Source organism: Triplophysa dalaica, chromosome 5, assembly GCF_015846415.1.
Source record: "Triplophysa dalaica isolate WHDGS20190420 chromosome 5, ASM1584641v1, whole genome shotgun sequence".
Taxonomy (NCBI): Eukaryota; Metazoa; Chordata; class Actinopteri; order Cypriniformes; family Nemacheilidae; genus Triplophysa; species Triplophysa dalaica.
This window is the reverse complement of record NC_079546.1, coordinates 6862117-6882871: the sequence shown is the minus strand read 5'-3', so window position 1 is coordinate 6882871 and position 20755 is coordinate 6862117. Positions and strand designations below refer to the sequence as shown.

At 47.2% G+C, this 20755-nt stretch overlaps 1 protein-coding gene across 2 annotated transcripts in view; it reads left to right on the top strand.

The window, feature by feature from the left end:
- The window catches only part of plxna4 (plexin A4), a 186480-nt gene that overhangs the window by 138584 nt on the left and 27141 nt on the right, over positions 1-20755 (top strand). For both annotated transcript variants that reach the window (XM_056749417.1, XM_056749418.1), the window contains 12 exons: positions 49-145; positions 1608-1798; positions 3965-4116; positions 10713-10830; positions 11395-11531; positions 12256-12423; positions 12626-12719; positions 13418-13657; positions 13730-13876; positions 14459-14693; positions 14840-14982; positions 16877-17145. In XM_056749417.1, the coding sequence (XP_056605395.1) occupies positions 49-145; positions 1608-1798; positions 3965-4116; positions 10713-10830; positions 11395-11531; positions 12256-12423; positions 12626-12719; positions 13418-13657; positions 13730-13876; positions 14459-14693; positions 14840-14982; positions 16877-17145 (1991 nt within the window). The remainder of the gene's footprint in view (positions 1-48; positions 146-1607; positions 1799-3964; positions 4117-10712; positions 10831-11394; positions 11532-12255; positions 12424-12625; positions 12720-13417; positions 13658-13729; positions 13877-14458; positions 14694-14839; positions 14983-16876; positions 17146-20755) is intronic.

The following is a 20755-nucleotide window of genomic DNA, read 5'->3' as shown; positions in this document are numbered from 1 at the left end:
CACAACTGGTAAATGTGCCTCTCTCTCTCTCTGTTCCCATGGCTACAGTACTCGTATGATGGGATGGAGATGAGTAGCCTCCCCGTGGATCTGACAGTCATCTGGAACGGAGACTTCAGCATTGACAACCCGGCCCAAAACAAAGGTGAGACCTCTGAAACGACAGCTCTGCTGCTGCCAATGCGTTCGGTGTCCATGGCAACAGACCAGCAACATCTTTCCCTTGACACGCTTGGTGGAGTTTACCGCACCGAGCGACCTTTCTGCTTAACTTTTTTTCCGGTGTCTCACCTCTTTTTTTCTTATGTTACTTCAGTTTAACTTGTTACACAATTGCTCTTTTCCAAAACCTAGTGTGCTGCCTGCATAGGCAGCGTTTGAAGGCATTACCAAGAATGCTTGTTTTATTACATTTCTTGTGCTTATTTTACTCAAAAAAAAATGCTGTGCCACCTGGACTTTCCAATTCCAAATCAATCACTGAGGTTTCAGGATGGTTAGGGGCCTCCTATGTAGGCCGCCCACTAGGTTTAGAAACACGCTCAATATATCATGTTCTCACCTCTCGTCTTCTCTCATTGTTTGTGTCTTTAGACTAGACGACAGGTCCGAGGGGTGCTGTCACAATTAGATCTGGTCTTTTTTCGTTTTAGCCTGTATGCTTGCCCACCTGTTAGACAGCCAGTGAGAGACGTGCGTTGTAAAGCAGCTGTTCTATAGCCAACAGGCGCCCGCGGTAAAGAAAGAGCGACAGATAGAGAGAGAGAAAGAGACTGATGCATTGCCTTCCAAAGCAGACATAATGAATAGAGACTCGACCCAATACAAGCTGAAATCAATCTAAATCCTCGGCTGTAAATTCCAGGGCTTCCATTTCGAGAATCTGTTAGTATAAATTCGTGTCTTGGGTGTTTACACGCGCAGAAAATCTAGTGAGGTTTATGCTTGACTCAAGAGAAAATATTTGGCGGTTAGGTAAGACAAATAAGTCTTATTACCTCCAATTAAGTTCGTTTATTTTGTAACAAGAAAAAACGATAAGACCAGGTATTATGAATACGTCCGCATTGCTGTGAAATGAGATTAAAGTTAAACACGCCCCACTTCAAGTCAAATGAAGTCGTTCTTTACATTGGCTGAATCCGTGTGATCGTGAGTTTGTTATTAAAGCAGCGTCTACACGTCTGTGTGAAGGTTAAGCTAATTTAATAGAGGAAATGGGGTGTGTGAGATTCCTCCCCTGCCACCCACCATCCGGTGATGGACGGATCATACAAGCGTCCAACTGCAATTAAAAATGACTGTGGTTATGAAACCTAATATTGAAGTACCGAAGAGTAGAGGATCTGTAAAGTTCAGAGAGAAAGAGAGGGAATAGTGAACAAGACCTGCATGTTATTCTAACACAGTCTGGACACGCTTCGGTCCATTTCTGCAAATGAATAAGTGTAAATAAACCACCGACCAATGATGATTGATCCTGCTTCACTCAGAATAAGGAACTAAAATAGGTTGCACGTTAACCTTACCCAACCTTGTACGATTGTCAGTTTACTTCGACCAATGGGTCTTACCCAACCTGACCTTTGCCCTGTCTGTATCTCCAGTGCACCTATACAAGTGTGACGCTCGGCGGGAGAGCTGTGGCCTGTGTCTGAAGGCGGACCCTCTATTCGGCTGCGTTTGGTGTAAGGGAGAGAATCGCTGCTCTCTGAAACAGCACTGTCCTCACCCCCAGAGCATGTGGCTAGAGCACAATGGCATCAATAGCAAGTGCACACACCCCAGAATCACAAAGGTAAACCTGTGCACCGTCACACACCCATACTGCATGACACCTGTAGTGAGAAATCTTTCGTGGTGCATTTCAGTATAAAATGTATTTTAAATGAGATAAGTAGATTTGCATGTGTTCTCAAACTCATATTAGAGACTACTTCAACAAATTAGGCTTAAAGGGATAGTTCACCCCAAAATGAAAATTCTGTCATCATTTACTCTCTCGTCGTTTCGAACCTGTATGACTTTCTTTCTTCCGCAGAACACAAATGAAGATATTTTGAAGAATGCCAGGAACCGAACAGCGGTGGCAACCATTCACTTTTACTGTATAGATACCAAACCAATGCAAGCGAATCGCTGCCATCGCTGTTCGGTCAAAGAAAAGAAAGGAAAGAAAGTCATAGTTTTGAAATGAAAGGAGGATGCATTCATGCCAGAAGCTTATTAATCAAATTGATTAATCATCCGATGAGGAGTTGAATATCCTACTGTATAACTATGTCATATCAGTACCTTTATTATATGGCGCTACGCCAAACAGAATTGTGGGTAATGTGAGAAAAGTATCTTTAGTTTTAATTGAACCTCCAGAGCAGAGCTCTTCTCACTCCAGCTCTCTCTCTGATTATCACTCCCGGTCTTTGAATTGATCGGCCCACAGGTCGTAATGTATTCTAATGCACTCGATTACCGTGACATCGCAGACGGGGAATCTCTCGCTGACGTTGAAGTGGATGGTGATTAAGTGTTTTTTCTCCAGCAACCGTCAATTAGCTTGTCAAAGTCACAAATCTAATCAACTCCCCATCTCCTAATGAAAAGAGACCACAGTCGTTCTCTCTTACACATACTCATTAATACTCTCTCTCCATTCACTCGCAGTAGGTTGCAAATGTGCAATGACTTCCCATTTCACAGCTGCAATAAAAACCCATTTCGAAGAAGTGTTTAGTACTGCAATACTCAAAACAGATCCCTTGAGCTAACGCAAAGTTTTATAACAAAAAGAATTAAACTGAATTACTGGAGAAATAAATGATGACCGTAACGTAATTTGCTCCAAAGCGTTTTGGGCAGGTTCATATTGCATGTTTAAAATTTAAAGGCGCAGTCAGAGGTCTTGGAGTATCGGAATATCAATATTGCAATAGTTCCTTCAACCCGAAGAACCAGAGAGGAACATCTCACCCGAGATCGGTATATATGATGGGTTAAAGGGAAATTACCTCTCACCGTGCTGCTAATGAGATCTCTGACCTAAAGTCGAATCATTATCTGACAGGAAATAACCACAGTCGTGCTGTTAACCGTGTCTCTCTTTGGGATTCGACGGTTTCTCGTTTAGCCGAGATGATAAATGGGTGTCCTATATTTGGACTAATAGCCCAGCAGTCAATACACCGACTCCGACCCGACCCCTGAGGAACGCGCCAACACAATTCCTTTCATTTCACACCTTGCGATTTTTATATTTGATGGCACATTAATTGCTAGTTAAGTTATTAAGTCACATTTTTATTAGTCGCCACATTTCAACGCACTATAAATGCTTCCCGTCACAGTATAGGATGAAGCTTCATAAAAGTGTTGTTTTAACGGTACGACACCAACAAACCATCAAATCTAGCATCAAATAAAAGTGTGTTAAATATACATTATGTTTCAATCAGACGGATTTTGGTGCCACACACAAGAATGGGAGCAAAGGCCGTTTGATCACCTGACACGAGCAGAGGAAAATAAGCATCCTCCCGCACGCCGTGTTTATGTATTTCAATCTCAGCAGCGTGTGATTTTACACGCCGGTGTCTGCATATTTTTTCCCAGACTCGGCGTTCATGAATTAGCGTGGCTTTGTTTTCGCTATAGGCAGGACTCAGCTGGCTATGCGGCTGATCATTATTCACCATAAGCACGTGCGCTCCGCTTTCCTGACAGAGAACGGTCCAATTATCCCGCTGAACCGAATCGCTCACAGCATCTCCCACTGCTACCCTCCCCTAAAGCTCACTGACTCCTGCAGGTGCATGATGGGTGTTGTTGCTGAGTCATTCTCTATTTCCTGTTGGCTCGCACCAATGACGGGGACGATAGGAGAAGCGGAAGCCTGTGTTGTTTCTTATTTTAATAGAATAAATGGACAGCATGTTTCCCTGTGTCTCACCGGCGACTTGTTGCACAGATAACTCCAATGCGAGGGCCGCGTGAGGGCGGGACGCTGGTGACCATCCGGGGTGAGAACCTGGGGTTGGATTTCAGTGAGATCCAGGACCATGTGAAGGTGGCAGATGTGCAGTGCGTGCCAGTGCTCGAGGGATACATTCCTGCAGAACAGTAAGTGTTTGAAAACAAGCGGCTACTTTGAAGTCGGTTTTAACGGTTATGATGTTATTATTTCAGGTTCCCTTTCTGTCGGTCTCTCGACGTTGTGTCGAGAACGACAGATGGGGTTCGCCCTTGAGAACCAATCAACTCTGACTACTATAGAAAAGGCCAATGAAATTTGGCGAATGCAATTTGCATGCCGGGCTCCGCCCCCGGAAATCCGGTATAAAAGGAGGCCGGCGTGCAGCATTCACTTACCTTTTGTTCTTCAGAGCCATCGCTCATGAGTACAACTCAGGATTCAATCCTCTACAACTACACGCTGGTGCTACGACGTGTTACAGCGGATCGTCCCTTCCTGCAGCGACCTTCCCCTGGGCGTCTCGCCGGTTCCGGAGGTGTTAGAGATTTTTTCTAAAAGTCCTTTTCAGGACTGACTGAGCATTCTCCAGCGCGGCATGTCCCGCTGTTCTCTTGGGTGCGGCACCCTCATCGAGGAGGGGGATGGACACGATCGCTGCATTAGGTGTCTGGGCGTCCAGCACACTGAAGCAGCGTTCGTTGACACATCTGCCTGCACTGCGGGCAGATTGTCATTCAGAAGTTGCGGTCACGGGTGGCTGTCTTCCTACGGGAACCAGCCACCATTTCGTCTGCTACCCGGGCTGTGACATCTGTGGCTACGGCCCCGATGACCACCCACGTTAGCAGCGTTAGTGATACGGGGAACTCTGCGAACGTAAACCCGCCAGCCAAGTGCTCACGGGCCGATCGCACCCCGATTCGCTCTTCTGAACGTTCCCCAACCGGCGGTGGCATACCGTCCGGATCCTCACGCACACACTCGGAAACGATGTGTGACGTAGATGAGATGTCGCTCGCAGCATCGGAGGGAGACTGGCATCCGACTCTGCCGAATCCAAACTCCACCCCCAGCGGTCGAGTTCAGGAGGAAGCAGAAGTGATGTCATCCGTGCTAACCCGGGGATGCGTGGTTCCCGAGGTCGGTGCGCGGTGCAAACCGCGCCCACCCCGGGTGCCATGTTTTTCCCGGAGGTGCATGAGGAGCTGTGTAAAACTTGGAACGCTCCACTCACGGACCGTTCCAGTGAAACCAGCTCCGGCTCCCTTACTTCCCTCGATGGTGAGGCAGCCAAGGACTGTGTCGAGATCCCCCGGGTGGAACGTCCGCCTGCGGTGCACCTGTGCCGCGGACGGCTACCACCTGGGGGGGGATCGACCACTCCTACCGTCCAAAGCACGTAAGACTTCGGCATCACTGGTGTCGAAAGCTTGCGATGTTGCGGGCCAGGCTGCCTCCTCTCTCTATGCCTTGGCCATCCTGCAGGTCCGCCAGGCCAGGGCGTTGAGAGGGCTCCACGAGGGTAAGGCCGACCCGGGTATAATGCAGGATCTCCGTGCCACCGCTGACAGCGCTCTACGGGCGACTAAGGCGGCGGCACGGGCCCTGGGTCGGACGATGTCCACGGTAGTGGTCCAGGAGAGACACCCCCGGCTATACCTTGTGCAGAAGAGTGACAGCAAGGAAGTCCGCTTTCTTGATGCACTCATCTCGCAGGGTGGGTTGTTGGTAACACCGTCGAGGACTGCGCTCAGCAGTTTTTTGACGGCGAAGCAGACAGTGGCAATTAACCACATTTTTTTTCACGCCGCGACTCGGCCGCCTACAGGCCTCCGAGATCTCACGTGACGTCTGCTTCCCTGCAACCCAGGACCCTTTCGACATCGGCTCCGGTTCCTGTGCCCCCACAGGCGGCACCCCGGAAGCAGAGGTCGAGGGGGAAACCTCCACCCCGTCAGCAACCTCCTCGCGAGAAGGGACACTGACGGGAAGACCCCAGGGAGAACAACATCGGGCCCGAACCTTCACAGCCACGGCTCTGATCGGTCGGTACGGGACGACTCCTGCCTCGTCACCAAAGCCGGGCCCTTGTTAGGGCTTGGCGCCCACTTACTCACTGAGTTTTCTGTTCTCCCCGGGTTTACTTGCAGCCGATCGCACACTCCACTGGACTGTGCTCGGCGAACCGACCTCACACCCTGGCGAGGCGTGAGGTCGTACACATACGACAGCCGTCACCACTCTCAAACCGACAGTGCGTGCCGTTGTCCCGCCAGGCAGGTAAGCAGGCGGAGCAAAAACCTTCCCTCCGGGGACTCCCCGCGACATGGTTAGCTCCGCCAGCCGACGAACCACCCCCCGTGGGAATGATGAAGCAGACCGTCCCCTTGGTCACCCTGTCACAGTCCCTGGGAGCTCGAGAGCCGCCCACACTGTCTCGCTGGCTAATGAGGGCGGTCCGTCTTGGTTACTCGATCCAGTTCGCCAGAGACTCACCCAAGTTTCGGGGCATCATCTCTCCCTCTGTCAGAGGCAGGGACGCCTCCGTACTTCGGGTAGAGGTCACCACCCTTCTGGCAAAACAGGCATCGAGTTCGTCCCTCAAAACCAAGATGTTCAGTGGGTCACCACCCGCACTTCATCGTTCCCAAGAAAGACGGCGGGTTGCCCCCAAAGGCTGCGTACCCTGAACAGAGCACCTTCACAAGCTGCCATTCAGGGTGCTCACACAGAGGCGCGTCCTGACATCTATGAGGTGTCAGGATTGGTTCGTGGCAATCGACCTGAAGGACGCTTACTTTCATGTCTCGATCCTCCTCGACACCGGCCGTTCCCACGGTTCGCGTGCGAGAGGCGGGCATATCAGTACAGAGTCCTCCCTTTCGGTCTGTCCCTGACCGCCCTTTCTCCCTGAGAGGAGGAAGGCGAGCGGGTACTAAACTATCTCAGCGACTGGCCTATCTTGGCACACTCGCGAGATCTGTTATGTACACAAAGGGACCTGGTGCTCCGGCACCTAGGTCGATTGGGACTCCAGGTCAACCAAGAGAGGGGCAAGCTCTCCCCAGTGCAGAGCATCCTCTTTCTCGGTATGGAACTCAGCTCTGTCACCATGTCGGCACACCTGTCCGCAGTTGTGCCCAACCAGTGTTGAACTGTCTGAAATGAACATTTTAGGCAGACAGCGGTCCCCCTGAAACAATTCAGAGGCTCCTGGGACACATGGCGTCCTCGCGGGTTAATACCCCTCGAGTTGATGCACATGACACCGCTCCAACACTGGTTTCAGAGTCGAGTTCCGAGGAGAGCGTGGCACACCGGCAGCAGGCGCATGGTGATGCCGCCCTGCTGCCGACGCACCATAACCCCTAGTCTTTATGACTTTTTCGACGGACTCAGGTCCCTTTGAGCAGGTTATGAGGCAGGTCGTGGTGACGACTGAAGTCTCCCTGCAGGGGTGCGGTGTAGTGTGCAACGGGCACGCAGGTGGGGTCTTGGACGAACCCCCGCCTGCGCTGGCATATCAATTGCCAAGAGTTGTGGGCTATGCTACTTGCACTGAGCAGGCTACGGCCTCTCGTGCGAGACATGCACGTGCTGTTCCGAGGACAGCACTATAGCTGTAGCGAATACAGATCGTCATGGTGGCGTTCGCACACAGCAGCTAAACACAACTTGCTCGACGCCTCCTCCGGTGGAGTCAACAGGTGACTCGTTCCCTGCAGGCCACACACCCCGGGCAAACTGAACTAGACAGCCGACGTGCTTTCTCGCCAGTTTATGCCTCGTGGAGAGTGGCGACTCCACCCCCGTGCAGTCCAGCTCATTTGGAGGCTGTTCGGGTAGGCCCAGGTAAAACCTGTTCACCTCCCGTAACACCACCATTTGCCCGCTTGATAGTCCCTGCCCTCGGCACGGATATCCTTGCGCACAGCTGGCCGCGGGATGGGCGGAAGCACACCTTCCCCCCCCCAGGAGCCTTCTTGTACAGACTCTGTGCAAGGTCAGGGAGCAGGAGCACCAAGTGTTATTGGTTACACCACACCGGTCTAACCGCACTTGGCCTCAGAGCCGATGCTCTGGACAGCGACTCCCCCTGAACCATTCCCCTGACAGAGGACCTGCTCTCTCAGGGGAAGGACACGTTCTGGCATCCCAGATCAGACCTCTGGAACACCCATGTCTGGTCTCTAGACGGGACGAGAAGATCCTAAGATGGCTACTCCCCCTATACGGCTGAGACCATCACCCAGGCTAGGGCCCCATCTACTAGGCGGTTACACGCCTCTAGACGGTGCCTCTTCTCGTCCTGGTGTCTTTCTCAACGAGAAAGACCCACTGAGGTGCTTGATCAGGATTGTGTTCCCCTCCTCACGAGACTGGAGACTAACATCTCCCTTCCACACTGAAAGTGTATGTAGTCGCTATTGCCACTCATCACGACTCAGTCGGTGGAAAGTTTCTAGGGCAACACGACCTGGTCACCAGGTTCCTAAGCAGCGAGAGGGCGGAATCCGCCTCATCTCCGCTCCATACCCTCTTGGGACCCTAAGTGGTCCTGGGGAGCCTCAGGGCCCCCCAAAGAGCCCCTCGGAGGTTCCGATCTTCCTCATAGAGTAAGACGGCCCTCCTGACGGCGCTCACTTCCTTCAAGAGGGTAGGGGACCACCGAGCATCCTCCGTGTCCCTGGATTGCCTTAAACTCGGCCCTGGAAACTCTCACGTTATCTTGAGACCCAGGCCCGGATGCGTGCCCAAGAAGTTCCCACTACTCCCTCCGGGGCCAAGTGTTGAACTTGCAGGCGCTCCCCATAGGGGAGGAAGACCCAACCCGATTAGTGTTGTGTCCAGTACGTACTGGACCGCACGCAGAGCTCTGAAGCTCTGACCAGCTCCGTGTCTGTTGGAGGACAGCAGAAGGGGAAGGCTGTCTCCAAACAGAGGCTGGCGCACTGGGTCGTGGACGCCGTTACGACGGCATTCCGATCTCAGAATCTCCCATGCCCATTGGCAGTGAGGGCTCACTCCACACGGAGTTTAGCCACCTCCTGGACACTGGCAGAAGCGCCTCTCTAGCAGACATCTGTAGAGCTGCGGGTTGGGCTATGCCCAAACACCTTCGCAAGGGTTAACAACCTTCGCGTAAACCCGGTGTCAGCCCACGTCCTGCGTGGCGACATGTAGGACTTGCATCCGGGGGGGCGTATGCCTGCGAAAGCACCTTTCCACCCTCTAACAGGTTGGGTCAGTGTGCTATTTACCTTTTCTTCTTACCCGAACACATCGCTAAGAAACTGGTACCTCACCAGCCTCCCTTCTTACCCAGACACTGGTTAAGAATAGGCATTCCATCCATCACCAAACAAGCACCCCCTGGGGGCTGGCTGGGCAGAGCAGCCTTCCCCCTTAGGCCGGGATACCATGTGAGCTATCACAGATAGCTCTAACCGGACCTAGTGCTACCGGACGTCTGTAACACCCCCTCCGTGGGCTGTTCCGTCTGATGTATCCTCATGAGAATGGTTCCCACTCCTGGTAACCCATGAGCTTCCCCAGGTGGGCCTCCACCTCGCGGTTAACTACTCAGTCCGCACGTTCCATGCGTTCTCCTCCAAGGACGAGACCATACCTATATCCACCATATTCCTCCCCACGGGTAGGAGGTGGCCTCTGTAGCGCTTCTCTGATTAAGAGTCGCGCTTACCCGGTGTAAACTGATCTGGACGGCCTCTCGCCTATAGAGAGCTAAGGCCCCGTCCGTGAAAGTTACCGGTCAGGGCTGTACCCATCTTTCTCCAAGAAAGCTCTGGAACCCCCCGACCACCACACTGGAAGGTTACAGTCTCACGAAAGCTTCGAGATGACACGCCCAGGCTTGTTACCGTCGCTTCGCTAGAGATTGTGACGCGATACAGCGTTGTGGCGTTTTCCATAGGCAACCCCATCTGTCGTTCTCGACACAACGTCGAGAGACCGACAGAAAGGGAACGTCTTGGTTACGTATGTAACCTCAGTTCCCTGATGGAGGGAACGAGACGTTGTGTCCCTTATGCCACGAACACGTATCGTATTCTGCTGCAGTTTGAGAGGTCTCAGGCTCTTCAGAACAAAGGTAAGTGAATGCTGCACGCCGGCCTCCTTTTATACCGGATTTCCGGGGGCGGAGCCCGGCGTGCAAATTGCATTCGCCAAATTTCATTGGCCTTTTCTATAGTAGTCAGAGTTGATTGGTTCTCAAGGGCGAACCCCATCTGTCGTTCTCGACACAACGTCTCGTTCCCTCCATCAGGGAACTGAGGTTACATACGTAACCAAGACGTTATATGTGTTAATTTTTCCATCTATAAAATTAGGAGTGTTCAAATATCTTTATCATTATTGTCCCAAGTTTTATTCACCGTTTCTCTCGTTCAGGTTACACCTGCCCACATTTGTTATTGTTGCGATAATTCACATTATTTTTAATCACGGTGATAAGCGTCTTGCCGTAGCGTGTGATAAAGTTTGACCATGTTTACTGACCATGTTTCAGGTTTGCTTCGTAGACAGGGACGTGTTTATAGAACGTTGAAGTGTCTTGTTTAATGATTGTAAGTCAGGTTTGAAACATGAAATTATTGCTATTGTGTTTACTGGTGAGACAAACAGTTTTATAAACACGTCCTAATGAAATCATGGGATCATTTGGTCTCCCTTTTATTAGGGATTGAAAGAAAAAAACAAGCCTGTGTGTGTGTTACAGGATCGTGTGCGAAATGGGAAAAGCACAGCCAAGCCAGTTTGCTGGAAACATCCAAGTGTGTGTCGGAGAGTGTCGGCCTGAGTTCATGGCCAAGTCATCGAAGTACTACTATTTTGTGGTAAGTACCGCAACAAATCACCAGTCATAAAATAGCTCCCATTGACCAGCCGGTTCCTCCACCGTGATCGTAATCACGCCTGTGTAATTAAAAGCCGTTGCTACTTCAGGGCTGAATGTGTCTGGATTTACTGTCCTCTCTGATATATATAGAAACCTTTGGCCTTGTAGCCCTGACGATGTGCTTAGTTATATCACTGGGCACTTGACCCCTCTGAGAGAAAACACTGACCGTAAAACCAACATTTTACAACTGGCCTCATTCATGTTTACACCCTTCATTTTTACCCTCTTTCTTCTTTTATATCCATAGTGCACACGCTGAAAAAATATTTCCCGTTATAGAGCAGTTTCATAACATTTAGCAGTTTTATGCAAACATAAGTGGCTTTTATGTGTCGGTCAGATGTCGTAATTGGATTGTGTGATTCGTAGTTGAGAAGGGCAATTGGACATCCGAGAAAAAGGAAATTTGATAATCCGATTGGGGAAGAGAAGAAAGCATGCCTGTTTTCAAGTGTTGTCGTTGCATGTCAATAATCTCCATTGACTTTGATTTCTACAGGTTCCCAGATTGTCGAGTTTGAAGCCCAGTCGTGGGCCTGTGTCTGGGGGGACTATCGTCAACATCACCGGCAGCAACCTGGACGCTGGCAGCAATGTGTCCATCATGTTCAAAGACCAGAAGTGCACTTTTCAAAGGTACAGTGCCCTTCATGAATCATTAGGTTGCCTCGCCGTCCACATAAAGACTTCAGTGAATCTAGTCTGCTTTAAACAATCAATACTGATATTACGAGCTTGAGAATTTCTATAATCAATAACATCAATACGCATCACTTAAGCACATTGTGTCATCATATAATTGGAAAATGAAATTAGGCTTAGTAGGCTCAGCTTAAATGTAAATCTCAATAAAGTGCGATTTATTGAGTAATACAGTGGTGCTTTTTATTATTTTAATATTTAATTTACTTACAATATATATTAAATATGATTAAATGTTATATTTGAATTAAATATACTACATACTTATTATATATGGATATTTTATATTCATATATACTATTGTTTTATTAATTGTGTTAGATGAATATAAGATGTATTATTATTTAATAATAATATGTAAATGAAATATTAAACATTATAAATAAAGTAAATTATTAAATAAGAAGTGTATATAAGAAATATACAAAGTTATATAACAGAATACATCAATTTAAAGTACTAGAAATTTTGAAAACTATAACTAATAATACAAATATGTTTGCGTAATATGTCTAGATATTTCATGCAATTTCAGTATAAGATATGGCTAAATTCGGAAAAATATTTAAAATACAAAAACTGTATGTATGGTGGGTTGAGTTTCATGAAAAGCTGAAAACATTTATTTTGATTCTTTTATTTCTGTTTGATGATGCAGGAGAGGAGGACAGTGGATAACGTGTCGATCACACGCCTCTATGCAAGGCTATGGAAATGTGTCCGTATCTGTGTTCGTGGACAAAGCAAACATTCACAAAGATCTCAAATTTGAGTACGTGGAGGACCCCACTATCACCAAACTGGAACCCGAGTGGAGCATTTTCAGGTGTGTTCAATACAAAAGGCGATGACATTCTCCTAGAAGGGGAAAACCGGGAGATTGTCTATGTGTTTACGTATTATTTCCAAAAGTATAATTTATTTCTTATCAAACTTTTCAAACCTTTTTAACTTTCTGCTAAAACAGGCTAGGAGTTTGATGATAAAATGCATCTTTGAAAGCATTAAACATGGTGTTGGTTTCACAGTGGCAACACTCCGGTGACCGTGACCGGTACCAACCTGGATATCATCCAGAACCCCCTCATCAGAGCCAAATACAAGAACATGGAGACGGTCAACGTAAGTGCAAACGTTTTACTCGCGCTAAATGAGCTTTCCACCTAACCTGAGGCTAGCGAACTGGAATGACCATTAGCGAACTATTCCCCCCGCTCCAATCACCTGTGTCGGCTGCGCCCCATCGGATCAGAACAGCAGTCTTAGATTAAAGGGAAAGGAGAGAGACAAAGAAGTCACGGTGCATGAAGGCTGCCAGGTCCGAGCAGCAGAAGCAGCAATGTTTCCTTTGTGCTGGAAAACGGAGAATGCCGTAACAGGGTGGACGCGTAGACAAGGGTATAGTGTTTCATGTCTTCAGAATGAGGAGCCATGGGAGGCTGCACTCAGCGAGATCTGATTGAAAGGGAATAGAGACAAAAGAGGGTAATGTTATCTCGTGTACGTATCTCAAACACGGCCACGTTTAGCATCTGGGCTGCGATATGATTAGACGTTGGCACGCTGCTCCTCAAAGCACAGCAGAGTGAAGTCTCTGAAAGAAGTCGATTGTGGGTCACAAGACGTCTCGGATGCTTGTTTGTAACGCGATCGCTCGTGAGGAGTCTGAAAAGAGGTTGACCTGAGTTGAATGGTGACCCGAACACTGTTTTATCTTATGATTCCACACGCTTGAATCTGAAATATTTTTTACAACACAAATTGAAAAATGACACTCAATGAACTTCCGTCTTGTCGTCATCTACATTTGTGTCCTCCAGACGTGTCAGGTGCTGAGTCCCACCATTATGCAGTGCATGGCCCCGGAGTTTCCCAACAGTCCGAGCAGACAGAAAGAAGTGCCAGAAAGACCCGATGAGTTCGGCTTCATCCTGGACAACGTTCAATCCGTGCTGGCCCTAAACAACACCAGCTTCATCTACTTCCCAAATCCCGTGTTCGAACCGGTCAGTGTGTCTGGAGTCCAGGAGCTCAAACCAGGATCTCCCATCATACTCAAGGTAAAACCCTACATCACCGCTCATCGATTGTCCGCTGCGATCGCTGTTGTAATATCTGAATGTGAATTTCAGGGAAGGAACTTCCTTCCTCCAGCACCGGGTGGCAACGGGAAGCTGAACTACACCGTTCTGATTGGAGATAAACCTTGCACGTTAACTGTATCCGATACTCAGCTGCTCTGCGAATCGCCCAATCTAACCGGACGTCACAAAGTTTTGGTGAGTTGCATTGAGGGTCCCCCAAACATCTGCCCATGCATCAATAGCTGTATAAATTTAAAATTCAGGGTTGTAAAACACTTGTTTTTGTTGTGTTAATTTTGCCCCCTGGTGGTAAACTAAGTCTGGCTAGTGGCCTCTTGGTCATTTACATTTGAGAGCCCCGGTTTAGGGGTCTGTGGTTATTGTCGCACCTGGAATTAGCAAATACATTGCTAGTTAGATATATTAGAGCGGAAAAGGCCAACAAAAGCTCTATTTGTACTCCTGAATGGGAACTCTGGGCGGCTGCCTACTCCTCCATCTGCTTGTTGACAGATGCACCAGAAACAGTGCCACAGGCCATTAAAGCCATGTAGTCACCAAAAAGAACAAACGTGTTGTCTCCCTCTGCTGTTGAGCCGTTGGCCTAACTGCCATACAACAATATAAAAAATAATTTGAATGTTTATAGATATTTTGATTTGCTTCATATCTCAAGTTTAGCCTTATTGCAATAATTTAAGTGTCGCCATCAAACAGGGTACCAGGAAACATGTATGTACAGCGAAGGTTTGAAGATCAAGATGTGCTTCATTTTAGGCCCGTGTGGGTGGCATCGAGTTTTCTCCAGGAGTGGTCCACATCACCTCCGACAGCCCCCTCAGCAGCACCGCCGTCATCAGCATCGCCGGGGCAGGAGGCCTTCTCATCTTCTTCATTGTCATCGTCCTCATCGCCTACAAGCGCAAGTCCCGTGAGAGCGACCTCACCCTGAAACGCCTGCAGATGCAAATGGACAACCTGGAGTCCAGAGTAGCCTTAGAGTGTAAAGAAGGTGAGAAGTCGTAATTGTGAATGCAAACAGCAGGAGTAGTCATGACAACGTGAGAATTCCGGGAACTGTAAAGTCGAGAACATCGCTCGAAAAAAATGCAGATTGTGACCACGACTTATTTGTTGTTTTTGTTGTGTCGTCTGCAGCATTTGCCGAACTACAGACGGACATTCACGAGTTGACCAGCGATCTAGATGGAGCCGGTATTCCTTTCTTGGACTACCGCACGTACACCATGCGAGTTCTTTTCCCTGGAATCGAGGAGCACCCTGTTCTCAGAGACTTGGAGGTAACCTATTATTTTAGCGCTATGTTAAAGTAAATTAGATCTAACATGAATTGGCCCTGCAAATCGTCATTCTTGATTAAAAATGCACTTTAGTACAGGGACCAATTCTCACTATTAACAAGTAGCTTTGGATAAAAGCATCTGCTTAATGACTTAATGCTTATTAGGATGCATATTATTAGAATATTGGCTTATAAATACTTATAAAGTACTTAATCTGCGTGAGCATGTTCTACATCCCTAATCTTACTAAATACCCAAGCCAAACAATTTTCAACTATTAATAAGCTTCAAACTGGGAGTTTATTGAGGCAAAATTCGTAGTTAATGGTTCGTTAATACCGAGAATTGGACCTTAAAATAAAGTGTGATCCAATTTTTTCATAGTCAATTACAGTGGCAACGTCTTTCATCGAAATGCCAAACAGCTACATTCTCACTTCTCTAACCTCTTCGTCGGGGTCTTGAAATGGATTTCACGCCGTTACAATATCCCTTACTTATTATTGGGCAGGCGTTAAACACAGCACTCAATTTGATCTAATATTTTACAGTAGGTTCCCGCTCCATCTCTTTATTCACCGAGGAGCCCTTGGCACGAAACAGTTTGAAGCAAGAAAGAATGGCAAATTACTGTGTGATTTTTGTGCGACAATAAATTTGCATCTAAATGGCCTCTTAGTTGGATGCATTCGCGCACGACCCGCACGTATATTATTACTGCATCATACCTATGTGAGAAACAGACGCAGTAATGGCTGCAGAGTATTTATGTGTTTTTCAGCTCTGAAGCCGAACAGCACAGTGGGGTTGTCGGGAATTAAAGCTGTCACTGTGCTGTTTGTGTTCACCTTCAGTTAACAATAGACAGCAGCTCTCATTATAATCTACATGAAGTCTCTCCCTCTCTCTCTCCATTTTTTTTTAAAGTAATGAGCTGCTCTCTGATTCACAATCACTTTTTCCTTAATAACAGTAATGACATGCGACACAACTGTTTTTCCAAGCACGGGCGCAGAATTAAAATCTAACGCCGCGCCGGCTACACTGAGCTATGGGTTATTTATGTCCCGCTATGACAGTGATGGACAGTTTTAATTGAATCGCATGCGTTTCTGCAGCCAGTCATACAAGGCAAACCTTACCTACTTATGCCAGATGAGCTCTGGTTCTAATTAGCTGTTTCAATTAAGACTTAATTGGAATAAACGTCCCTGGAAAAGTTTACAGCCAAATCAAATCTAATGACGGGAGCCATCTCGAGAATCTGACAGGTTTTAATGATTATTGATGGGATAAATGGCATGGAATGATGTCATGAGGTAACTGCGTGGTTGTCATCAGGTATTGTTATTAGCAGTAAGTTGTACATTTGTTTACAGGTTGTTTTGTTTCTAGATTACATTGTTTATTCTCTTTATTTATTTGTTTTATTAGACAGGGGCAGACAAATTTGCCAACATATCGCTCCTGTCCTTCTGAAACCTTTTATCTCCAAATTTCGTGATTTTTATTTTTGCCATAAATCATTATTATTAGTCATCCTTTGTTTGTCACTGGCGTTCGTGAGCATCTAACCAATAAAACGTATTCAAAAGTACTTGTCAACTTGGACAACTCCTTATTTAAGAATTTAAAACAGGTTTTTTCCATTTCTTGAAAAACAGCAAACAAACAAGGTTTCAGAAGGACAGCGACGATTGGGGCTGTTGATGATAATACAATTCTTTAGGAATATTATTTTGAAGAATGTTGGTAACCATACAAAGGCGCTACCCATTGACTTGCATTCGATTTGTGTCCATACAATAGAAGTTAATGGGTACCGCCATTGTTTGGTTTTAATTGTAAAGAGTTATTTGTTTATACATGTTTTTTCTTTGCTTTGCCACAGGTGCCTGGTTACAGACAGGAACAGGTCGAAAAAGGCCTTAAACTCTTTGGACAGCTTATCAACAACAAGGTTTTCCTGCTGTCCTTCATCAGAACCCTTGAGTCCCAGCGAGGGTTCTCCATGAGAGATCGCGGCAACGTTGCCTCCCTGATCATGACGGTGTTGCAGAGTAAACTTGAGTACGCCACCGATGTTCTCAAACATCTGGTGTCCGACCTCATCGACAAGAACCTGGAGAGCAAGAACCATCCCAAACTACTGCTCAGAAGGTAGGGTACCTCTTCGCAATCCAGCCCGGGGGTAAAATGCTCTCTACGTGTGCGTAATTGTCAGAGCACTTGTTCTAAATTTTGGAATCATTTCTATCTGCCTAATTCTATTTATAGCGGGAGAGCAGATGACCTCTGCGAATTGCCTTTGATACATTGACTCTACTGTACAGCGAATGGGAATAATTGCTCTCGGGGACATTAAAACGCACATTTTCTCTCCCAAACACGAAATGCAATGACACTCTCGTCATTAAATTGTAATAAGGATTAATTAGCTCTGGATCCAATTAACAAAGCGCTAAAAACCTACTGAATGCTGGGAGATCTGTTCAGGTCGATTCCCCATGCAATCATCTCTTCTATATTGCTGTATTCTAACGGCCAATGTTATTACTGTGCCACGCAAACTGATTTTTACTCTCCATCCTAATGTTCCTTTAATTTTTCTTTAGTTCTAGCAATCCATTTATAAACCCCTGAAATCTCAAAGCCCTTCAGCTACATTAGTCTTCGGCTGACGCTGTTTGTGATTTGTGCTAATTGAAACTGCTGGGACAACAAAATAACACCACTAAGCAAATTGAAAATGAAAATCTGTTGAACGGTATTGTCAAAGCATGAGGCTGACCATGTGACAACTGTAGAGCTCCCTTACTAATTCAACAACAGAATTGGAAAGTATGCGGTAAGATTGATTTTTGGATGAAACAATGGGTGAGGTCATCTGATTTCAACTTCTGGAAAGTACAACATCCCACCATGACCTTTAGTTAAGTGGTTCTCAACTGGTCTTGGTTTTACATCCATTGGCACTTTCAAAATAGTGAAAAAAAGATGAAAACATAAACCTCATATTATGAGGAGCTGCTTATGCACAAATGCACTTCCTTTGTTGACAATATTTGACTACACAAAGCAAATAATGTTTGGTACAAAACCATTTGTTGAAATATATATGACAGCAGTTTTGTATTTTCCATCATGCTGGCATTAGTGTAGCCCTATTTTTAGCTGTCTATCAAATCAGACGCACCAATTGAGAACCACTGCTTGAGTCCATCAATTTCAACGGATTAGACCGTCACGGATGCATGGAGGCGATCCACGCCGCACGAAACCTGTCTAACCTCAAGCACCTGCTTAGCACGATGCAAAGCGCCGGCCCAGACGCTTAATCTGTTGTCTGAGAATCACTTTCCTCTCTCTCGCCACGTGATTTCTAAATCTGTGTTTAAAATGCAGAGAAGCGGGACGTCTTTGGCAGAAGCCTCCAACCAGCTTTCCTTTCCCAGTTTCCAAGAAAGCGCAAGCGATGGCCGCCCCATCTGTCCAGCCTCAACCTGAGTTCACAAACACGCCCGGGCTAACTAACTGACGGGCGGCTTCTGCAACCATCTGTCGCATTTCTCCTCCTCCCGCGCTTCCCGCAGCCCACTCTCCTCATTTACGATTCAAAATAACCTCACGCAGATCCGTTTCTCGGGATGTATGGTATCAATAAAGGGCTTGCATTGGAATGTGTCAAGCAGGGTGTTCTATTCAAACACATGCCTGTGGATACGTCGTACGCCTGCGCACATGTGCACACGCACGCTCGTGCACTCATTTAACTTCACTTACATTACCAAACAGAAGTCCTGCGTTTATTCTCAGGGGACAATCCACAGCGAGGGGGGAACCGTGGTTACCCAGCAGGAGTCGTCCGTGCGCCGAGCGGCCAATCTTCTCCACATGAGCCGGAGTGCGAAATTGAAATCATTCCTGGCTTCAAGCTGCGTTCTTTAACACATGTGCATTAGGGAGGGGACGTACCGGGGGCTTATTTCAACAGGCAATTGTTTGGTTAAGAAAATAAACCGAGTGATGCTGTGAGCCTTTCCGAGATGCATAACATCAAACCGTTGGACAGGTGTTTGTGTGCGGGCTCCTGATGAGCGTTTCGTTTCCTAGCAGACTGCACACAGAAGGCTCGATGGTAGTCTTAAGTTATTTGTTTATGTATCAGTTGAATCACAGATAGAACAACTGTATTAAATGAAAAACTTCGCATTTTGTATGTTAAAGACGTCTTCTGAAACTCTAAATGTGTGTGAGATTTGTAGAAACAATGTAGGGACATAAATGCTTTTATTTGTGATTTGAACCTTTACACACTCAACGCCACACTTAGCAACCATGTTAAATCTACCGACGTGCTTACGAGAGACATTCTCGGCATGTAACAGTTACTAGCAGCGCAATATCTGTCATAGCACGACAGCTCGGGTTTTTGCTAGGCTCTGGATCATAAACAAGCTCTTATGTCCTCGACGTCAACGGAGTCGGTTGCTCACATCCATTTGCAGCAGCAAACATGGCATTGAATGCAAATTGCCTGGGGTGAATCCGAGAAACGATGGGAAAGATAGATGGAGCTTTTTCTCTCTTGGTTCTGTTTATGAAGCAAAGCTCAGCTTTGCATCCTGGTGCCACTTTGCACGTTGGCCGTGGAGGAATCCTCCGGCAGCTTTGACATTTTACCGTCTGAATTTGAGTGTTTAATCAGGAGGAACTAAGCACCAGGTGCTGCCCACTCCCCAGCTCCCCATTCTTCACCACTGGATGGGTCATCACTGTTTCAGCAAACAAGTTCTTTCTATCCTCGCCAGTGACATGCAACAAAGGGATCGGGGGGACGGTGATAGTTGCTTACTCTTGGCACCGTGGCCGTGCTTTAGAGAAGGTGTGCCAGGATTCTCTGGCACTGATGCTACTTATTCCCCCGTCAGTGAGCGGAGAGGTAACACAGGATATGGGTAACTGAGTTTATGGGGTCTTGCCAACGAGAATGACAGTCAAATCAGCATATTGCAGAGGAAGCTTATAACAGCACCCTATAGCAATACTATGATACTATGTTTTTTTGGATAAAATATGGTATTCTTAAATTTTCCATCACAAGTTCCCCTATCATATCATTCCCTTCTGTAAGTGGTCCAAATTTAAGGCTTAAAGAACGTTTTGGAAATGGAGATGATTACAGGGCAGTGTTTGTAGGGACGGATTTAGATGAAAGAAAAGATGAAACGTGACCCAGTTGACCCCTGGCCCTGTCCCCCTTTGGCCCGCTTGGTGCCGTCGGAGGCAGTGGCAAGGGGACACTAATCCTTTCCAGGTGTTGCACCAGCTTAGCGGGCACACAAGTACTCAAAGGCATAGGGGTGAGACAGGGAATGCAGGTGACAGCTGGGATGCAGGGCAGCAGAGGTGCAGACCCGCGCACACACCACAATAGCGTAATCCTAAAATATTGATGCTCTGTGCCTTGGCTCATTGCAGCGCGCCTTGGCAATTCACCAGGTCCCTGCAGCACACACACATGGAAGACACAAGATCCGAGTGTATCGGCTTTCACTTTGTCATTGTTATTATGTATGTACATCTTTAATGTCGGACTAGAGCCTTTGGTCCGAGCGAAGGTGCCAATCGTGCTGTGCTCCGAAGCACCGGGACCCTCTATTCAGCCACCTTCTATTGTAATGTGATCCATTTTGAGCTCAATGGCCGGACCGTGGGGGGGGAATGAGTCCGGTCTTATTCCAGGGCAGAAAAGGTTCAGCTGGCATCC